This window comes from Uloborus diversus, chromosome 2 (assembly GCF_026930045.1).
Source record: "Uloborus diversus isolate 005 chromosome 2, Udiv.v.3.1, whole genome shotgun sequence".
In the NCBI taxonomy this organism is placed as follows: Eukaryota; Metazoa; Arthropoda; class Arachnida; order Araneae; family Uloboridae; genus Uloborus; species Uloborus diversus.
Window position 1 is genome coordinate 93611929 of NC_072732.1, and position 20002 is coordinate 93631930.

Here is a 20002-nt window from a genome sequence, read left to right on the forward strand (position 1 = left end):
TATTTGCTCTAATTTTCTTTTCCCTTTCATTTATTCCTTTCCTTTCCCAGATGTCAGATGAAAAACACACACAAAAAAAAATTGTCTGGTTACCAAAATTTACTGAAGAAAAGAAAACGAGAAGAGGACCTAAAAAAAAATCATAACTTTAAAATTGATCAGTTTTTCCAAAAATCTGAGGATATCCAAATTAACACTTCTAGTGGTTGTAGCACATCAACGTCTAAGTTACCATTGGAAGTACCAAATGAACCAAATAATCAGAATGAGTTAGAAACCGTTTTGATTCGAGAATTACTTTCCAATACAGTTGAAACATTGGAATAACTGTCAAGTAGAATATTTCTTCGGACGATACGTTTTTGCCAGTCCCTGATGATCCTGGGCTATGGCCAAATCCATTATTACCATCCCAAGTACAAGTCTTGATAGAAAATGGCCCTAGATATTACAAAAACCTTGTTTCCAATTTCAATTATCCAAAAGACAAAAGCGCACGTAAATTTTCTGAAACATACTTTTGTCGGATCTTGCCAAACAATGAAAAACTGAAGAGAGATTGGTTAATATATTTTACAGAAAAAAATTGTGTCTTTTGTTTTTGTTGTAAAGTATTTAGTGATAGTAGTAATGTAAAACTAAGTACATCTGGGTTTGACGACTGGAATCACCTAAGTGAACACTTGAAAGTTCACGAAAAAAGTAAAACGCATTTTCAAAACCTTCATTGTTGGTCCTAATTCTTAGAACGATTAAGACGATTAATTAAATGCCAAACGCAGTTTTTTCCATCATATATTTGTCTACAAAACCTGACTATAAATGTTAACTATATTTTCCCCGAACGCCACTGCATAAAGGCGCTCAAAACATATTTGCACGACGGCGCCGATCAGGCTTGGCGCGGCCCTGACTCAGGATGGAGGTCACGGAAGAAAATTCTGCCTCCTAACAATGTGTTTATTCGACAAATTTTGCCTGAATGTTCGGCAAATTGGGAGATATAATTGAAATAGTGCAGTTTTTTTAAGTGCCCGAATGTCCATTTTTATTAGACTCTTATTTTGTCATTCGACAAATTGAGAAATTGAAGGGCATCCCCCTATTTATTCGAACTTTAAATGCAGTTTCTCAGGAATGCGAAATCACATGGAACGAGTGCATGGTATCCTCACGCCGTGCAACCAAAGGTGAACATTTTAAACTAGAAAGTCGCCTGTCAAGGTATGACGGGTGAAAATTGCTTCTATTCTTCGACATTTTAACGAAGCAATTGCCTGTTTAGTGATATTTTGATACTCGAAATTTTAACCCTAACTCCAGTGGATTAACCCTGATTTGTTGTAGATAGCGTTCATTCTGTTGACCCCTTTTTCGTTTCTTCATTCCCCTGAAATGACACAGTCGTACCAGTAAAACAGTCAAGTTACCGGATCCAGTTCAGCCTCGTCAAAATAAAGCATTTCCCTGCATGTCGAACATTAGCATACTATCAAATTATCATGCCGTGGCGCGAGTTTCAGTGTTGATGACGTCAGCGTTACTCGATCATCCGCTACTATATATATATGTGAATATTTTTTTTAATTTTTTTATTATTATTTTATTTTATTTATTTATTTATTTATTTATTTATTTATTTATTTTTTTTTTTGTACTTTACTGTTATCTATGCAGTCTCGGATTTACAGGTTCAGAGGCCAGTCGCAATTGATTGTTGTCGCCCTTTTGAGCATCACTAAACTATATAATTTAGCAATTATCATGGCCACTTTGGAATCTCCTTTTGGGACCCCATGGTCGTGAGGCCTCTCGCAAATTACGACATAGTAAGTCTTCCACTGTATCTGTAGGGAAGTGCCTATGGTGCTTTCAAATCGGGCCATTATTTTTGTAATGTATAGCACGACCCTATACATTCATTCGTATTCCTTACTTTCTTTCCCTCTCCATAACTAGACTGGGCAAATGTGATGCAATGATAAGAAAAATGACGTCTTCGTAAAAATGACGTTAAAATTTTCAGTAGTATCGACAAAAACTTAGTCTCACTGCATTTCACACATCAATTGTTTTACAATAGGAAGCGATTCTTTTCAAATGAATTGTTCTTTCAGTAAACATTCGTTCAGATAATAAAAGTCAGTGGGCAATCACGGCAAAATCTTTGAGGAAATACAGCGGAAAGACGAGAGGATGCCAGATAGCTGCACAAAACATATCCGCTCTAGTTCAAAAAAAGTAACATTCTTTTCTAAAATGATACATTTAAACAACTCGACGAAAAATAAGTTGTCTTTTCATCCATAAGTTCAATTGTTTTGCATTGGAAAAGGGGTTTCTTGTAACCCCGAAACACGTGTCTCCAGAAATGTGAAATGTTTGTGCAATTTTAAGTAGTTATTTCTTATTTTACTATTCAACTTTTTTCAAACTCGACGTGTTTGCATGAGAGTTAAAATATTTTTTCTCTATATACATAGGTGCTTCAAACTAACTCAAAACAAAGAATGCCTTGTACGAGTGAAACATAGGAAAAATCTGTTATTAACGAAATTCATTTTTCAATCCTGCACGTTTTTATTAGATTTTGTTCTTGAGAAATCAAGATAACTTATTGAACTAGCTTTGCCGTGGGTTGATGCTTCTCACTTTATTGTCTTTGTGATTGCTATATAGCGAGTCACTTGATTCATTGCTTTAGCGGTCGAGCAGAGCCGGCTCTAGTAGCTCTGCCGCCCTAGGCGATGACAAGTGCTGCTCCGCCTCTGTAGTAATAATAAAATAAAACAATAATGTATTAACAAAATAAAAATAATAGTAAAGTACTTAAAACTAAAGCGAGTTTCTTGTTAAATAATCGGGTTTTGCATATCCAAGCACTGGCATACACTTTAAATTGTCTTTTTACTTCCTTTTGCAAAAAAGGAAGTATTGTATTCCCAAAAAAATTTTCACTCAAAAATCGGCTTTAATTTCCATTTTGCTCACCCCCCAATGAATGTTGAGTTTTTTTTTATTCGATCCGACCACACGTGCATTTATACCTAAGAACGTATAAACGCCCGAAATATCCATTTTGACGTTTCCCGAGTTAATTACAACGAGTTTTCTCCTGACGTCTGTATGTGCGTATGTACGTATGTGCGTATGTATGTCGCAGAACTCAAGAACGGTATGTCCTAGAAAGTTGAAATTTGGTACGTAGACTCCTAGTGGGGTCTAGTTGTGCACCTTCCCTTTTGGTTGCATTCGGGTGCTTCTAAAGGGGTCTTATGCTCTTTTTTGGGGCGAAATCATTGTTAATTTCAATGCAAACTCAAGTAGTGTTTGTCGGACACTTGGTGATAGATCGCAATCTTTCGGTCGCTAAGTTGTGTCGTCAAATTAGCGACTAATTTGGCGTTTTTTTTTGTTAAATTTGGTTTTAATTTGGCTACTGTCGGTGATATTTAAAGAGTTAACTATTGAATCACATTAAAATTGCAATAATGGAGAAATAACATTAAACTGGTGTAAAAGGAAGTTATGTGATGCACATATCAGCTCGTTTATTATTAAAGTAATGCATCGTATGACACTGAAACAGATATTAATATTAATATATTCAAAAAACTTTTAAATCACGCAAATTGCCACCTCTAAAATTAAGTTGAATGTTTTGTTAAATTCTGAACTATGTTTTGCATATCCAAGCACTGGTACACACTCTAAATTATTATTTTTTTAGCATTGAAGCAGTGAATCTTATGGCGCCAAAACAGATATTCATACTATTTTTTTTTTTTCAATGTGTCAACTTCGAAGTTTGCCGCCCCTAAAATCTACCGCACTAGGCGGTCGCTATGGTCCCTACCCCAGGAGCCGGGGGCCGGGGCTGCTGTCGAGATGGTCTTAAGATCGGGGATGTTGTATAACTTATCCCCCGACAAGAAACTTATTTTATTATATGTATAGATATGTATAAATTAGCTTACAAAATTGAAATTAAGAAGTGCTAAAAATGACTTAAAATAGAGCTAAACGTGAGTTACATTCCGCATTTTCAGCTAATCCTGGCAGTGTCCATAAAATGTGAAAATTCTATTGTCTTGCACTAAAGAACAGTAGGTTCTTTAATCTTGTAGCACGTGCATACAACTTTTATTGAAAATTTCTGCTTTTAAACGTTGAATGTATTCGATTGTAGTAGTGGTATGTTGCTAATTTTTAAATTTCTACTAAGAAATATTTAACAGAAACAAAATTTTAAGTGCAATTAGTTTCTTTCTAAATAGATTTTAAATAATGACTACACTGGTTGCATGTCTTTGAAATGTAGGACATGACCTCTAAGCAAATCATACATTTCATGAAAATGAGAATATTATGCTTAACATTCACGCAAAATATTGCAGATTTTGTTACACATTAAAATTTTATTTTCTGTGTGGTATGCTCATATGCAATGATTTCATTTTCAATCCAGCTCATGCGACCATTTTAGTTTGCTCTCTTTTCAGATCTTTGGTGTGTGGTCAACAATGCCGGAGTCGCTATATTTTCAGAACTTGAATGGTGCAGCATGTCCGTCATTGAGCACATGTTCAATGTCAACGTTTTGGGAACCGTGAGAGTAACTAAAGCGTTTTTACCTCTGCTGCGGCGTTCGAAAGGACGCGTGGTAATTGTTGCTAGTGTAGCAGGTGAGTTAAAAGAGTCTAAATGTTTTTTTTTTTTCTATAATCGTTCTCACTATATGAAATGCTGTCTTTAGTACCAGATGTATCCTTTCGTGTGTGGCAAATGTTTCATTTGTCTTTTAAAATACATTTTCCATGTGCCACATGGGCAGAATTGTCTAGTAGGACATCGAATTTGAAACCGGAGGTGTGCAGTAGGATGGTTCAAAAATACATGTAAAAAAAAGTTTCTCCTAGATAACAGGACACCCCTTAATATTTTGAAACTTGTGGATGGTAATGTACTAAAAGAATTTTAGCTTCCTATTTCAATTGAAAGAGGGTGCTCCAGCCCCTCCCCCAAACTTCATAAGTATGGGGAGGTAGGTTAAAAAAATACATTGAACTGAAAAAACAATGCTACATATTATAATGTACATTAGTAATATGCATATACATGGCAATAAAAAAACTATTAAAAAAAACAGCTGGGGAAATTAAACGTTTCTAAATTTGTGGCATTTTTTATGCTACGGCTAATGTTAAGTTAAAGTGTCATTGAGTAAGAAGCTGAAACTTTTACAGCATAATACTATTAGCAAATCTAAAAAAAATAGGGGGTGTCCTGGATTCTAGCTGAAAAAAAAGTTTTTTTAACCACCCTAGAGTGCAGGTTCGGAGCCTGACACCACCCAATCCCTATACGCGCGGAGTGCCTTTTCGTTAAATCCGTGGATCTGAACGTCCTGTGGTCGGTCACGAGCAGATACTATGAATGCAAAGTTCAGAGTTCAGACCTTCTTCCCATGAACAACGCCTGAATTATGTACCTCAGAGCCAGAACAACGTAAGTCACATACTCATTGCAATTATAGAGGAGAGAGGAAAAACTTTTGTCTGGCGCGTGCATGAGATGGAACGCACGTTCTTTTAATACTGCTATAAAATCACAAAGGATGTTTTTTTTTTCAGAATTACGTTCACATGGCTCGATGCGGAATAGAATTCTACATAACAATAAACTGAAAATCGCAGTTTTTGGACTTACGTCAGTCTGACTCTGAGGCACAAAATTGTGGACTGAGAAGGTGATCTGCCATGTATCAAAGCCAAGTCAAACCTCCTTCCCATTTGGGAGCCTTTCTTTCTCAGCAGCTGCACGGAAAAGTCCCATTATTTGTGACTTTAAGGAAATGAAGAAATGATAGATACTCTTATTTTCTCTTTTATAGGACATGTAACGTATCCAGGATTTGTGTCATACTCAATGACTAAGCATGCTTTGGTGTCATTCGCTGATGGATTACGGAGGGAGATGTTGAAGTGGAATGTTGGAGTTTCAGTGATTGAACCTTCTATGTACAAGTAAGTACATATTCAGTAAGTTACTGCCCTATAGCCAGGGCTGAGGCAGAAATACATGAAATACACCACCAGCACAGTCAATTCCAGCCAAGGACTGCAGTTTTGTGCTGATTAACACTCATCAGCCCGGCATAGGAGTGACTGAGCTGGAGGTGGAAAACCTCTTAAGGAAGCCTAGAGTGCTAAACAAACTGGTAGATAATGCAGAATTAGTACTGACCTGATGAGTGACCGAAATAATAGTTCGGTTCAACTCGAATATTGAAGGAAAGGCAGGTATATTCAGTAAGTTACCGCCCGCCCTCTAGCCAGGACTAAGGACTAAGGCAGAAATACATGAAATACACCTCCAGCTCAGTCACTCCTATGCCGGGCTGATAAGTGCTAATAAGCACGAAACTGCAGTCTTCGGCTGGAATTGACTGAACCGGCCGTATATTTCATGTATTTCTGCCTTAGCCATGGTTATAGGGCGGTAACTTACTGAATATACCTGCCTTGCCTTCAATATTCGAGTTGAATCGAACCATTGCTTCGGTCACTCGTCTGGTCAGTGCTAATTCTGTATTAGCTACCTGTTTTTTTTTTTTTTTTTTTTTTGCACTCTTATCTTCCTTAGGAGGTTTGCCAGCTCCAGCTCATTCATTCCCTATGCCGGGCTGATGAGTGCTAATAAGCGCGAAAAAGCAGTCCTCGGCTGGAATTGACTGAGCTGGCGGAGTATTTCATGTAAATAAGTATATAGGTTAACTTTTTATCTCTGTAATACATTCTTTTTATCATCTGTTATCAGTAGCGCCCACAGGGAGGGGGTTAAGGAGTTTAAACTCCTCCCATAGACAAGAAAGAATTCAGAAGGGGCAATAAAATCCATGACTAAAACAAAGAAAAGGCTTAAAATTGCGTTTTTTGGCCCTTAACTTTGGAAATTTTACAAAATGGTTCAAGACTACTTCTCTTGAAACGCGGCTGTAGCATAGGCGGATTTAGGCTGTGAATTATGGGGGTGCAACAATACAGCAGTGGCGTAGCTAGGGTGGGGCGAAGAGGGTGGTCCGTCCCGAGCGGCATACTTTTCGGGGTGGCGATTCAGCACTTTTGATGTGAAAAAAATCAGATAAGGAAATCATACTTTAAATCTAATACTGGATTCAATGAGAAAAGAAACCCTTTTTTGAAATGTAAGGTTTTGGTATGACTGAACGGTCATTTCAGTGTTCAAAGTTGAAATATTTCTGAAGTGAGCCCTTAAACCTACCTTATTCACTTAACGTCCTTAAATTATTTTTTAACACTTAAATTTTATTTTTAAAATTTACATTTCGGAAAATATTCAAATAATATCAAATATATTTCTGTAATATAACATCTGTTTCTATATGTAAATATCAAATATATTTCTGTAAAAGTTGTTTCTTTGCCAGTGCTGAGTTAATGTAGGGAAAACGAATTGTTGGAACTTTATTACCGAATAAAAACTGACTCTCTATCGTCCCCAAAGGGTAAAACTGACTTCAGTTTTGATAAAGATTCGGTAGAGAACCCCATCCCCCCAAACGTTACTTTTAACTGCAATTGTCGATGTAAATTCAGAATATTTCTTTGAGATAGTACCTTTGCTTCCTTAAATGAAGTTTTCAATTTTGAGTTCGATAATTTTCAATGCTTTAATGTATTAGATATGTCTCGTTGAAAGGGTAGCAAATAGAGTAACCACCCCGGGCGACAGAAACTGTAGCTACGCCATTGCAACATAGGTGATCGGGAGGGGGGGATACAGCACTGCAAATGGCAACTAAAGCTGCTACTTTGACGGCATTCGACTATTTTGACGACAAAAGCGACTATTTTGCAATCAGTTGTAGAATACGACGACTATTTTAGTAAGTGTAACTAAAATTCGTAAAAAAGCTAGGTTTTTTTTTCTCCTAGGAGAAAAAAATTGTAAAAAAAGTAAAAGCAAAATCGCTTTTAAGTTGACCCCCTAGTTACCGGGGGAAAATGAAAAGTTTTACCGCGTTTAATTTTTGAAAACAATTGTTTTAAAAAGTAGGAAAATGAAATGTCATAAAATATTCACGACCAGAAAAAATGTGATGATTATATTTTTGTATAAAAAAGTTTCGTTTTTACGATCGCGGTTTTCGTAAAAGTATCGTTTTTGCGAGTGCGATTTTTGTAAATTATTAGTTTTTGCAATCGCGATTTCCTATTCCTATTCCTATTTAGAGTCACAACTGACTACAACTGTATTTATGTCGAGGACTGCATACTAAGTGCCTTGCCTCCATTATTTTATATACCGATAGATGGCAGCACCATCACCGGATCATAAAGTTAATGAGAATTTAGAACTAGCCCAGGAGCTAATAGCTACCTAGTACTAGCACCCCCAGAGGTATCGTTTCACTTGGAGGACATTGATACCACGAGCATATTTAACGTCGCCCAGTCCCCTTTAATGACGACAGTGGGTCTTCGACCATCGAGGTTCGAACCCAGGACCCTCCGGCCCCGAATCCGACACTCTACCGATCGGGCTACCACGGCCCGCAATCGCGATTTCTGAAAAAATTTTGTTTTCACAACTACTTCTTCTTCCCTTTTTTTTAAAACTGTTTTTTGGTTTTTAATTTCTTTCATTCGTACTATACATTCATTTTTTTTAAACGAGAGCTAATTTTCTTTCGATCGGAAATATCATGAGTGTGAAGTTTTGAGCTCTTTTCATAGTCTTTTATTGTTGTCTTTAATTAACAGTCAGACAATAAGAAATTATGTTAGAATGTGTCAGTGTTGGTTTCTATAGTATTTATTCAGGGTTGGTCTAAAATTTGAAAAATATTTTTTCAAGTTTTCCTTTAAAAAGGTTGTTTAGAGAAAATTTGTTCCACGTAGGTCTGTCCCACTTCATTGCATTAATATGATATAAATGCTATTTAAAAAAAAAATAGGAGACTGTTTTAGAAACTATATTTTCTGTACCTAGTAACTATTTTGGAGACTATTACTCGTATTAAAGGCAACTAAAGCAACTATTTTTAGTAGTGGAACTCAGTGATAGCCCTGCCCACTCCTTCAGAAATTTTTGAAATTTTACAGTGGAAATGTTGGGTTTTAGTTGATTTCAGAGTGATGTCATTGCACTGTTTACTGGAATGATGTGTAAGGATTTTATATCGTTTTTGAGGAAATATATCACAATAGCCATATTTTTTGACTCAAATAGCCATGGTTGTTTTAAAGAAAAATAAAACTGTAGTGTTATACCAATACATACCCAATTACAGAGTATAAAAGTAAAATACAAATACAGCACAGAAATGTAATTAAAGGAATGTTTTTATTTGATTTATGCAATTATTTATCATCTTTCTTTTTTAAATGGAGAAATACTTCCTTTTAATTCGTGTAGCACAATTTCTCTCGCACTGGCGATGAGTGGTGACTGGGTCACACAATAAGCTACATATTATTATATTTTTTAGGTTTGCTTTTAAGTAAATTAACTTGCAATTAGCTGTAGAAATATATAAGTTGTTTTACACAATTCCTGAGGAGAAATATATATTTCCTCCTGATAAAATATATTTCTTTTAAATTTTCTTTGAAAATCCAACGAAAATTGTTGGGGGTGCCGCGCACCCCCTGGCACCCCCGAAAATCCGCCTATGAGCTGTAGAAAAAATCTTTTCCCAAGAGACTGTCCACCCTCTGAGGTTCCTCTTTTTCTTTTAAATAATATTTGCTGCAACTTTCTTCGTTAAAGTCTTTTTTTTTTTTAATTTGAGCATAATTAGATCGCTGTGTGTCTATAATCATTTATAAATTTAGACTGATTTTGTAGTTTCATAGATGGAGAGAAAATGAGAGTGAAAACATTGAGAACAAGAAAGAGCATTACTTTATTATTCCCTGAAATTTTATAAAGATGGCACATAATTAAAGAAAAACTGAGTAATAAAACTTTACTTATACGAAATTTGAAAAAAAAAAAAAAAAAACATGAATGTGGCGGCCCCAAAGGTAGAGTAATGATAGGGAATAAATTTCATGCTTGCTTCACAGAAACCTTCATTCAAAATTCTCATTATTATTAATATTTGTTGTTATATTGTTATATGGCAACAAGCTTGTGCAACAATTGGGAAATGACAGTAATACCTGTGCACCTACCGTAGTTCTAAGAAGATTTAGACGATATTCAACTTCGTGGCAGGCACTAGCGCAGCCGGAATTTACCTTCTGGTGGTTAGGGTTTGGCTATAACTCCTAATATAGTTGTAAACTGCCAAATTAGAATTAGCAATACGTGTTAAAACTAAAGGTTCTGAAGTGTTGACTTGCAAAACCCCCCTCGAGGCGCCCCAGGGATTATTTTCGAACAACATTTCATTTTCAGTTTTGATGTTAGCGCCATCTGCACGTCTTTAGCTAATATTGTACTAATGAGGTAAAAACTTGATGACATAAGGATCAAAATATATTTTTTGAAAAAATCATGTAAAACCTTGAGTTTTTCAATAAAGTTTTTTAAATCTTTATAGCTTTTTTTAAAATTATTTTAATGAAGTTTTTTTTATTAGTGCAAGATTTTGTAAACACCCTTTATTTCTTCACGAACTTCGAAGCAAGCTGTGTTATTCGCAAAGCCGTAATTCAATTGAAATTATTAATTTGGTACTACCTGCCGTCTCCATCAATATTACGGTTATGCCAAGAAAGAACCATGTGATTTCTTTCATTTTTTCCTTTTCTAGACTTGGGGCGAGTAACTGCAAATTTATTAACCGCCACTCCTTTCCTTTCTAGTCGACTTTTCTCTTAAATAAAAAAAAAAGTAGCTAAACAACGCATTAGCTATTAAGTTGATATTTAAACATAAAAAGTATAAGTTTAAATAAACGTTAACTGAACTAATTAATAGCATTAACGCTAATTTTTTAATCCGTGGTGCCCTGAATTAAAATTTTTGGGAGGGCGGAAATTCTCAACCCGCTGAATGAAACCCTATTTTTTTTCCAATGATAAAATACGGGTATGTGCACATAAGTGCATCTAATGAAAAAGGAAATTTGGCATTTAATTTTTTTTTTTCGCAATTCGGTTTCCAAATTTGCCGAATCATCACACAGCATTTGCTGAATAAGGATTTTTTCGGAGGTTACAGTAACATCCCGTAACCTACACTGCTTGACAATTGCTAAGGAACAATTACGTTTTTTGGAATAGTTAAGAATAGATAATGATTAAAGAAACAGAACGAAATATATAGTTAGTAGGAAGGATGTGCCTTTATTATAAGTACAAAATAATACATATATTACTGCTTCGATGAAGTAAAAACTTAAAATAAAAATAATAATCTTACTTAGATTATTTTCATGCAACCACAAAAAAAAAAAAAAAAAAAAAAAGATCAAGGTCAGAATGATGGAGACATGAGTACCTTAATCTGACGTATGATTACCAGGGACACTAAATCACACAATTTACATCTGTTTTCCATATTCCCCACTGACCACTGCATACGGAGAATGTTTTCACTTTGCAGTGTGTCTGACACTTCAATGCTCCAGTGTGGCCGTGTATCGTCGTCGGTAAAGAGAAAGTCTAAACCTACAGCCCCCCTAAAAAGACGAACACGGTCCAGCATAACATATCTGCAATAGATTTGCGACGTATCGCTTTCTTATTCAAAAATGTGAAGCGGTGTTCTGCCATTGTGCATGATGCCTGCCCACACCACGGCGCCTGGACCGTACCTATCACGTTCGCAAACAAATTTTTGTGCATAATGTGTTCCACGCTCTCTCCACAGTAGTTGATGACCAGAATCACTTGGTACACTGAAACAAGATTCGTCAGAGAACATCACTCTAGACCAATTTTGACGATCCCACCAACATGTTCCTTACACCAGCGTAATCTCACTCGACGATGGCGTGGTTGAACTTGGATGCAATGCACGAGCTTCCGTGCATACAAACCGACATTATTTACTCGCCGTGAGATGGATCTTGCAGAAACATGCGTACCGGTAGCGGTTGTTAGATTTGCAGCTATCTGTCCAGGAGTGAAATTTCTGTTCCTTTTTGCCATGAGGGCTACATAACAATCCTCTGAAGGTGTGGTACTTCTACCACGACCCCCGGCATGCTTTTACAAAACATTTCCACCTTCAGCGACCTTCCTTAATCGGGAGATGGCACTTTTTGATACAACCATTGCAGCAGCTACAGTGGTGACACTTTGACTTGCTTCTAGTCGTCCAACCACTAGTCCACGATCGTAGATACTGAAATGATGTCTTGTTGACATTTTACTCTTAAGTATTTCAAGAACCAAACAGAATTTCAGAGAAAATTCTTTTTTAACACTCAGAACTATTTTTGTTAAAAATCAAACAGCGTGAATTTTCGTATGAATCTTGAGCGTGTATACACTGCCTTTTATACAGATAACGAGTCTTGGTCTACCACACCATCTGAACTTGAATTTATTTCCATTGGCCAGGTGGTCGAGGTACAAATTTGCATAAATCACTTGTTCCTTAGCAATTGTCAAGCAGTGTACTATCGGGGTGCCTTGAATATGATCAAGGATTATTTATGTGAAAGGAAAATGCTATATTTTTAAGAGGAATGTTTTGAGTCTGAGAACTTCAAATTTTTGTTCCCTTTTATTCCTAATTTTACTTGTAAATTACATTTATCTAAGAATAAAGATATTCCTGTAATAACAACATTAACAAGCTAAAATCCATACCACTTTAGTGTTGACTTTGTTTCATAAATACAAATTCAACATAAAAGTAAGATTGCTTTTCAAATTATAATATTAGTCAACCTTATGAATATAACACAAAAAAAAAAAAACTTACTTCGGAAAGATTCCTTTCCTGTGAATTATATATTTATACTGTTTAAATTTTTCCTTTGCTTATTGGTTATGATTGTAACAATAGTTGAGCTAAATATTGCAATAAGTAACAAATGATATTCAGTTTTTCTACTACAAAGATACAGAGCGAGCTTTCAAGCCGAAAGATTGCTCGCAAAAGTTTCAGCTCCCCTTGTTTAAGAGAGTATGGACAATAGGGCAGTAAAACACATGGCCTAGGGCCCAGAATCAGGCTTATCGGACCCCACACATTCTGTCTCGCTTCGCAGCAAGACAGGCAGTCGTTGACAGTCTAAAGTTAGTGATTACAATTACGGTACAATAAACGTAGGATAACGAAAAGACCAGCAACTTGCACGTACTTTTCAGATTCCCAAGCTACAAAGAAGGAATTATTGTTTGCAAAATACTTTTGTACAAATTTGTCTCTAATGAAAAGTGTGTTTCAGACATTCGAACCGAAATGCCGCCCCAAAATTCTGTCGCCCCGGACAGGGGTCCGGTTTGTCCGGCTCTAAAGCCGCCGCTGCCTGTATAAAGCGATCTGGAAGGCATCTAACTCAATCAGGTCGAAAACAGCTGTCAAAAACTGGTTCTCTTTGAAAGACAGCTCAATCTTTTGTGTGTGTGTGTGTGTGTGTGTGTGTGTGTGTGTGTGTGCGTGTGTGTGTGTGCGTGTGTGTGTGCCTCCTGTAGAACTTTAAATAGCGGATTGGACTGGTTTTTATGCTAAGCGCCTCGAATAACTTATTGCTTTTTAGGAAAAAAACTTTAACCCTTAAAGGCATCTTGTTGCCATCATGCAACATACTTATTTAGGATTGTAAAATAATGTAAGAACAAGTTGAAACTCTGAAGTTGCTAACAACCAAGAAAATACTCACCGAAGATGCTTTTAATTTTAAATTTGTAACTGCACAAATCAGATGAAAAACAAAAAAATAGATTTCTTTTTACGGATTTCGCAAATGTAGGACTTTTTTTTTTAGTTTAGTGTGCTTGAAAATGCCTACTTGTTTTAATTCTATAAAGAATAAATCTTATGACTACTTAAATAGTAAGGCATTTTTACAAATTTTATTAATTTTTTGGGGACAATTGATGGTAAGTTATTTGTTGTTGTTGTTGTTGTTGTTTTTTTTGTTAAAATCAGATGTTACCAAGTGGTTGTTTAAACATAAACCATTCTTAAATTAAACTGTGATTTTTTTAAATATTTATTTAATGATTTCAAAAGAAGTTTAAAGCCAAATAACATATTTTGAATCTTTTTTTTTTTTTTTTTTTTTAATCGTGCATTTAAGAGTTAACTGCGCATTTGCGGATATTTGCTTTATGATTTTTATGAACCTTTTCACTTTTGTTTAGGACTAGAATTGCGCGAACTGACATATTGACTGGAGCACTGGACAATTCTTGGCAAAAAACACCTGATGCTATCAAAGAAGCATACGGCTTTCCATACTACGAAGACTTCAAATCCCGCATGCAGAGGCTGACCGCGCACGCGAGACCTTACTTGGAGGAGGTTGTGGATTGTCTGGAACAATCTGTGACTGAGATATGTCCAAAGCTGTGCTACCGCTGCTCAGGACCTCTTGACAAAGTACGGTTCTGGGTAATGAGCATATTGCCTACTCAGTTGCTGGACATGTTGATATGCTTTGTTATTCAGCCAAGTCATAGGCAACTATCTGGTGTTATCAAAGATGGAAAATCTTCTTGAAATTTCGAGAATGGACTAACTGTTTGATCTGTACAGTGCATTCTGTAGTATGTCTCACAAGCAGTGAGAGCGGAATTAAACAGAAAAGGTTGTTGTTAAGTCGCTAACATTTGCCACATTCACAGAATCCTCACTAAATGGTTTCGTTTTGAACGACAATTACCTGACCGAGTTTTTTTTTTTTGGTTTCTTTAGTATTCGATAAACTTTCAGCCAAAGCTGCCATCTGCTACACTAACACTCATAAAATATACACAGAAATGCTTTTGTGTTTTCTTTCAGAAGATACTTTCTTTTTTTAATCAAAGTATTTATCTTTATCTAATTTTGGAAGGAAAGTGCAAAGTTTGAAAGCGTTTTGTGCCTCCACCCGAAACATTTCATTCAAAGAGACATTGTTTCCAGTCTTCTCAGCGCCAAGCACACTACACGGTATCGGCAAGTGTTAGGATGCTTTATTTAAGTTCGCTAGCTCTCTACTCTTGTTAGACAAATTATGTATGAACTACTTTCTTATTTTTCATCATACTAGACACTACAACAATTGAGTAACGAGTCGTTCATGTGCTGAATATTTGTTTTAATGAATCGCTAACATTGTTGTTTTGTAATTAAGTCATTCTCAAACATTGATAAACTGTAAAAAATAAATAAATTGAATTGTGCAGGATTTATCGTAACTACTTCATAACATCCGCTTTTGGCTTTTCAAGTTTATGGTTATTTCTTAAACTATAAACAAGCAAATCACATTGCTTTGTGAACGCTATACAATTTTTTTTTTCGGCGTAAAATACGTTTTCTACGTTTCTAATAAGAATGAAACTGCAGTGTCTGGATGTGATAACCGTACTGTCTCTTATAGTGCATGTAGTTCTGCCTTAGTTCTAGCTTAGGGGAGGTAAATTGCTGCAAATTCCAAACATACTTTAAGTATTTTGACTTTGAAGGAAAAAAAAGTTTTAATACGTTTAAGAAAAAGCTTTTTCTGGTACTCTAATGATTTTTTTTTAAATTTTATTTTCATTCTCAAGTTTAAATGTTAACCTTTTCTTTGTTTGGCAGTGGGAAAAAATGAAAGTCAAGCGCCCCTTCTCCTCTCCAAAGGTGCAAAAAACTATTTGATTAGTGTTGTGCATAATTTATTTAGCTGAGTTTCTTTTTGTTTTTCATCAAACTTTTTAGAAATTCTGTGTGTTTGCTTTTTTTAAACTTTTCTGCAGAGGCTCTAATTTAAATAAGATATTGCATTATATTTTTGCAATATTTGTGCATAAATGTATTTAGAGAGACAGCACTTGTTCCAGTTAAAGATTGTAAATGTTTACACATGCACACATTTATAAAGATGAAATTATAAAGCTTGTTAAGTTTCTTCTTACCAAAAAGTGCAGTATTTGGAGATTTTTTTTTTTGCAAAGTAAAATGCAAACAGTATTAATACAGTAAAAGCAAATTTATTTCTACATTCTATTACAACAAAGTTCAACAAGAAAAATGTATATAATACTAAAAACAGAACAACCAACATCAAACATGGGAGAAAATTCTCAATGCAATACTTTAACTAAATATACAATATAGAATGGATTTCTACAGTATAAGAAAGCTCTAGTATAGTGAAATAAATAATTCATATGCAATAAACAACATCTTTGCGATAAAATATAACTGATTTATGGTGGTCCACATAGTTTTATACATTACATACTAAATGCTATATGTACAAATTCACGTAATTTTATCAGGAATTATATCTTTTACTGATTTCATCATTATTCATACAATAAAACTGAACATTTTGAGTATTATTTCAACGACTACCTATACTATTATTTTAGAAACTTATTTAAGATTTTATTTTTACTTAAAAAATAGTTTTAAAACAATATAAGTGCATTTATAATAACAATGAAAGCTATTTATATTTACTGCAACGAATAAAACCTAAGCACAATTAGGAATATTTATGAAAAAAATGACATTTAAGATTTTTTCAGCATCTGTATTTAACACATTTTTTTGAAAAAAAAAAATATGTTTGACTACATTTAAACGTTATCTACTCTCCCCCCCCCCCCCCTTATTTCCATGAGGGTGAACACATTGCAAACTTTTTGACGGTTGATCGATGCTCAATTATACTTTTTTGTTTTCAGTTTCGTTTTTAAGCAGATTTTATATGCCTATGTAAAACTATCAGAATTATTGTTAAACATTTCTTACCCGATCGAATAAAGTAAAAAATTTGAGATTTTACTAAAGAGTCAAAATTTACTCTTTGCTAATTGCATATAATATTTATCCTTTTTACTTCCTTTTCTTTTCAGAGAGTCGTGTAAATATACTCATTGTTTGCATTTGTATTGAATGACTTTAACTATACTAAATTTTTTATTTTTTTTTCACACTTGGAAAATATTTTTTAAAAAATGTATGTAAAATTTAGTGTCTGTGAACATGTTTGCTCACTGCAAAAGTACTCTTTTATCGACATGATCAAGATTTGGTACAAAAAAAAAAAGCCAGTCATCTCCTACATCGAAGGAATTGTAGGCAAGTTTCTGATCGAAAATTAAAATTAGTTTTTTATTTAATTCGATTAAAAGAGTTGGAAAAAAAATATAACGTAAGAATGTGGCTGAACCCCCCCCCCCCCCCAAGTAAGGGTAAGTGGAGTTTTTTCTAACCCCGCCCCCTCCCCGTCGGCACCCTTACGTAATTTATGAATGCCCCGTTATCACTTTTATTACTAATTGCGTGTTAAGCATCAATATTTAATCCAGAAACCTGTATTAAAGGGAGCAGTTTTAGATTGGAATGAAAGAAAGATTTGTAATAATTGCTCTTTTTATATGGAGATCATTCGTAGAATAGGGGTTTTTTAATTTATTTCTTAATTGAAAAATTTGAAAGCAAAAGAAGGGATGAGTGAAAATATGCATAAAATTCTAATTAAAATGTTTTCTACAGAATTACACAGCAACATACAAATGAAATTGAACTTGCTTCAGATTGAAGTATGCTTTACAGTCACACATATTTTATATGCAGTTATATTATAAGCTGGTCGTAGTCTAAATGTTACTATATGGATGTGCGAATATTCAAGCAAGAAATGGAATTTTAAAAAATCATTCTGTTGGCAGAGAACTACACTTTATCAGTCACACCACTTTAAAATTTTTATCATAAATTTTACCATTCTTGATAACCTTCTGTTCTTAAAATTCATAACATTGTTTTGTGCGATAGAAGCAATGAATCAAGCAACGCATTTAGAGGACCTTAATCAGCATCATTGGGCTTTCGCAATTTTTGAAAGTTTTGAAAAACTGTTTATATACAAAAAAAAAAAAAAAAACTATCTTCAACTTTTAGACAGACAAGAAAAAAAGCATGTGGCGTACGTCTGAGAGCAAATAACCGAACTTCGTCCCGGAGCTTTCAGGTCCTTTTAACCCAGAGGTAAAGCTCAGGCTCAGAGAGGTCAGAGTTTGGCTCAGCGGTTACTACGTGATCACATTGGGGCGACAACATGTGGCGAACGGTTGCAAACGTGTCTGTGGCAGGATTTGAACCACGAACTTTTGTGATGCTAACCCAGTGCTTTAACCGCTGAGCCAAAAGGACCTGAAGGCTCGGGGTCAAAGTTGTGTTGTGTTGAAGGGATCACTTCCGGGTCACCAATATGTGGCGTACAGATGTGTTCGTGACGGTTGAGATACGCATCCGTGGTTGAGTTTGAACCATGGACCTTTGTGATACTAACCCAGTACTTTAGCCGCTGAGCCAGAAGGACTTCAAGACTCGGGGGCAAAGTTGGGTTATGTGTTCTGTGACGTACGCCACAAATATACGTTAGAGTTGTATCACATGTACATTTATTTCACAAGTATGTTGGTACAGTAAAACCTGTAAAGTTGACCACCCTTGTAAACTGACCACCCTGACCTGTCTAAGTTGACCGCTATTTTCAGGCACAGAATTAGACCTCATCATGTAATTCAACCTCTATATAAGTTGATCACCTGTTTAAGTTGATCACTAAAGTAGTGCACCGCAAGTGGTCAACTTACACAGGTTTCACTGTAGCGCTTATCTAAGTATTTCAGTGAATATTATTACAGATTTATGGGTTACTTTGAACTTGAGGGAAATGATTTTGTACTTAAAATGGCACCATTATTGACAACTGTGGCTCACATATGCCTTGTTCTTGGCAAAATTATGTCTCCGAACCACATGTTCTCCAAAAGAGCTAAGTACCTCTAGGTAAGTACACCTCCCTCAAAATTTCAGTGGCGCACTCTGCGCTACGACCATTCATATATGGACATTCCTGTTTAAACTTTAAAAAATTTGGTATTAAATATGTTTTAAATACTATCTTATGATGAGGTATAGAAGATTTAAATTGCGATATGCTTTAGATTTTCAATTGCATTGAATTGAATCAATGGTTTGAGTTAAATCTTAGTCGAACAATATTCAGTGTTTCATCATTCAGTCTATTTTTTTAACTATTGAATTATCCTTTTTATATGTTAATGTGAAACTAATTTTTGCTATAGCGCGCGAACTTATAAAAAAAAACGAGCTAATGTGCGCATCACATGACTTCCTTTTACTCCAATTTAATGTCATTTTCTCATTATTGGCAGTTTCAATACGGTTCAATAGTTTACTCTCTAAATATCGCTAACAGTGGCGAAATTGAAACCAGATTTAAAAATAAATAAATAAATAAATAAATCGCCAAATTGTCGCCAAGTTGGCGACAAAACTTGGCGTCCAAAAGACTGGCGATATATTGCCAAGTGTCCGCCAAATTATGACACCACTTGAGTTTACATCAAAATTAACAAAGATTTCCCCCCAAAAAGGAGCAAAAGACCCCCTTTGGAGCATCCGAATGCAACCAAAAAGGAAGGTGCACAACAACTAAACCCCACTAGGAGTCGGGAGTCTAGGATTTTTTCGCGAATACAATACTTCCTTTTTTGTAAAAGAAAGTAGTAAGTTAGTGAATTTTATTTCAACTTGATGTTCGCACTTTTTCGGTTTGTTCGAATTTAACAGTTTACTAGCGGACGCCAAATGCGCGATACGTTTCTATACAATTCTTACAATTATTTTTTTATTTCATGATTTATTTAATGATTTGAAGTTAATTAACAACAAGATTATTTATGCTTTTATTTTAAGCATGAGAGTTACCTATAGTTGGAATGTTTAAGCTTTCGAAGGATACACTTTTGCTACACTACGCATCTTAAAACATGTTTAGAAAGCTGAATGAAAAAAGACTAAATAATCTTTGTGCTATAACACGATTAAAATGAAA

The 20002-nt window shown here is 35.1% G+C and overlaps 1 protein-coding gene across 1 annotated transcript in view; it reads left to right on the plus strand.

The window, feature by feature from the left end:
• The window catches only part of LOC129235282 (17-beta-hydroxysteroid dehydrogenase type 6-like), a 29205-nt gene extending 14423 nt beyond the window's left edge, over positions 1–14782 (plus strand). Inside the window, exons 3-5 of the mRNA XM_054869002.1 lie at positions 4503–4685; positions 5894–6026; positions 14298–14782. Of these exons, the coding sequence (XP_054724977.1) occupies positions 4503–4685; positions 5894–6026; positions 14298–14655 (674 nt within the window). The 3' untranslated portion in view covers positions 14656–14782. The remainder of the gene's footprint in view (positions 1–4502; positions 4686–5893; positions 6027–14297) is intronic.
• Positions 14783–20002: the final 5220 nt, after the last annotated feature.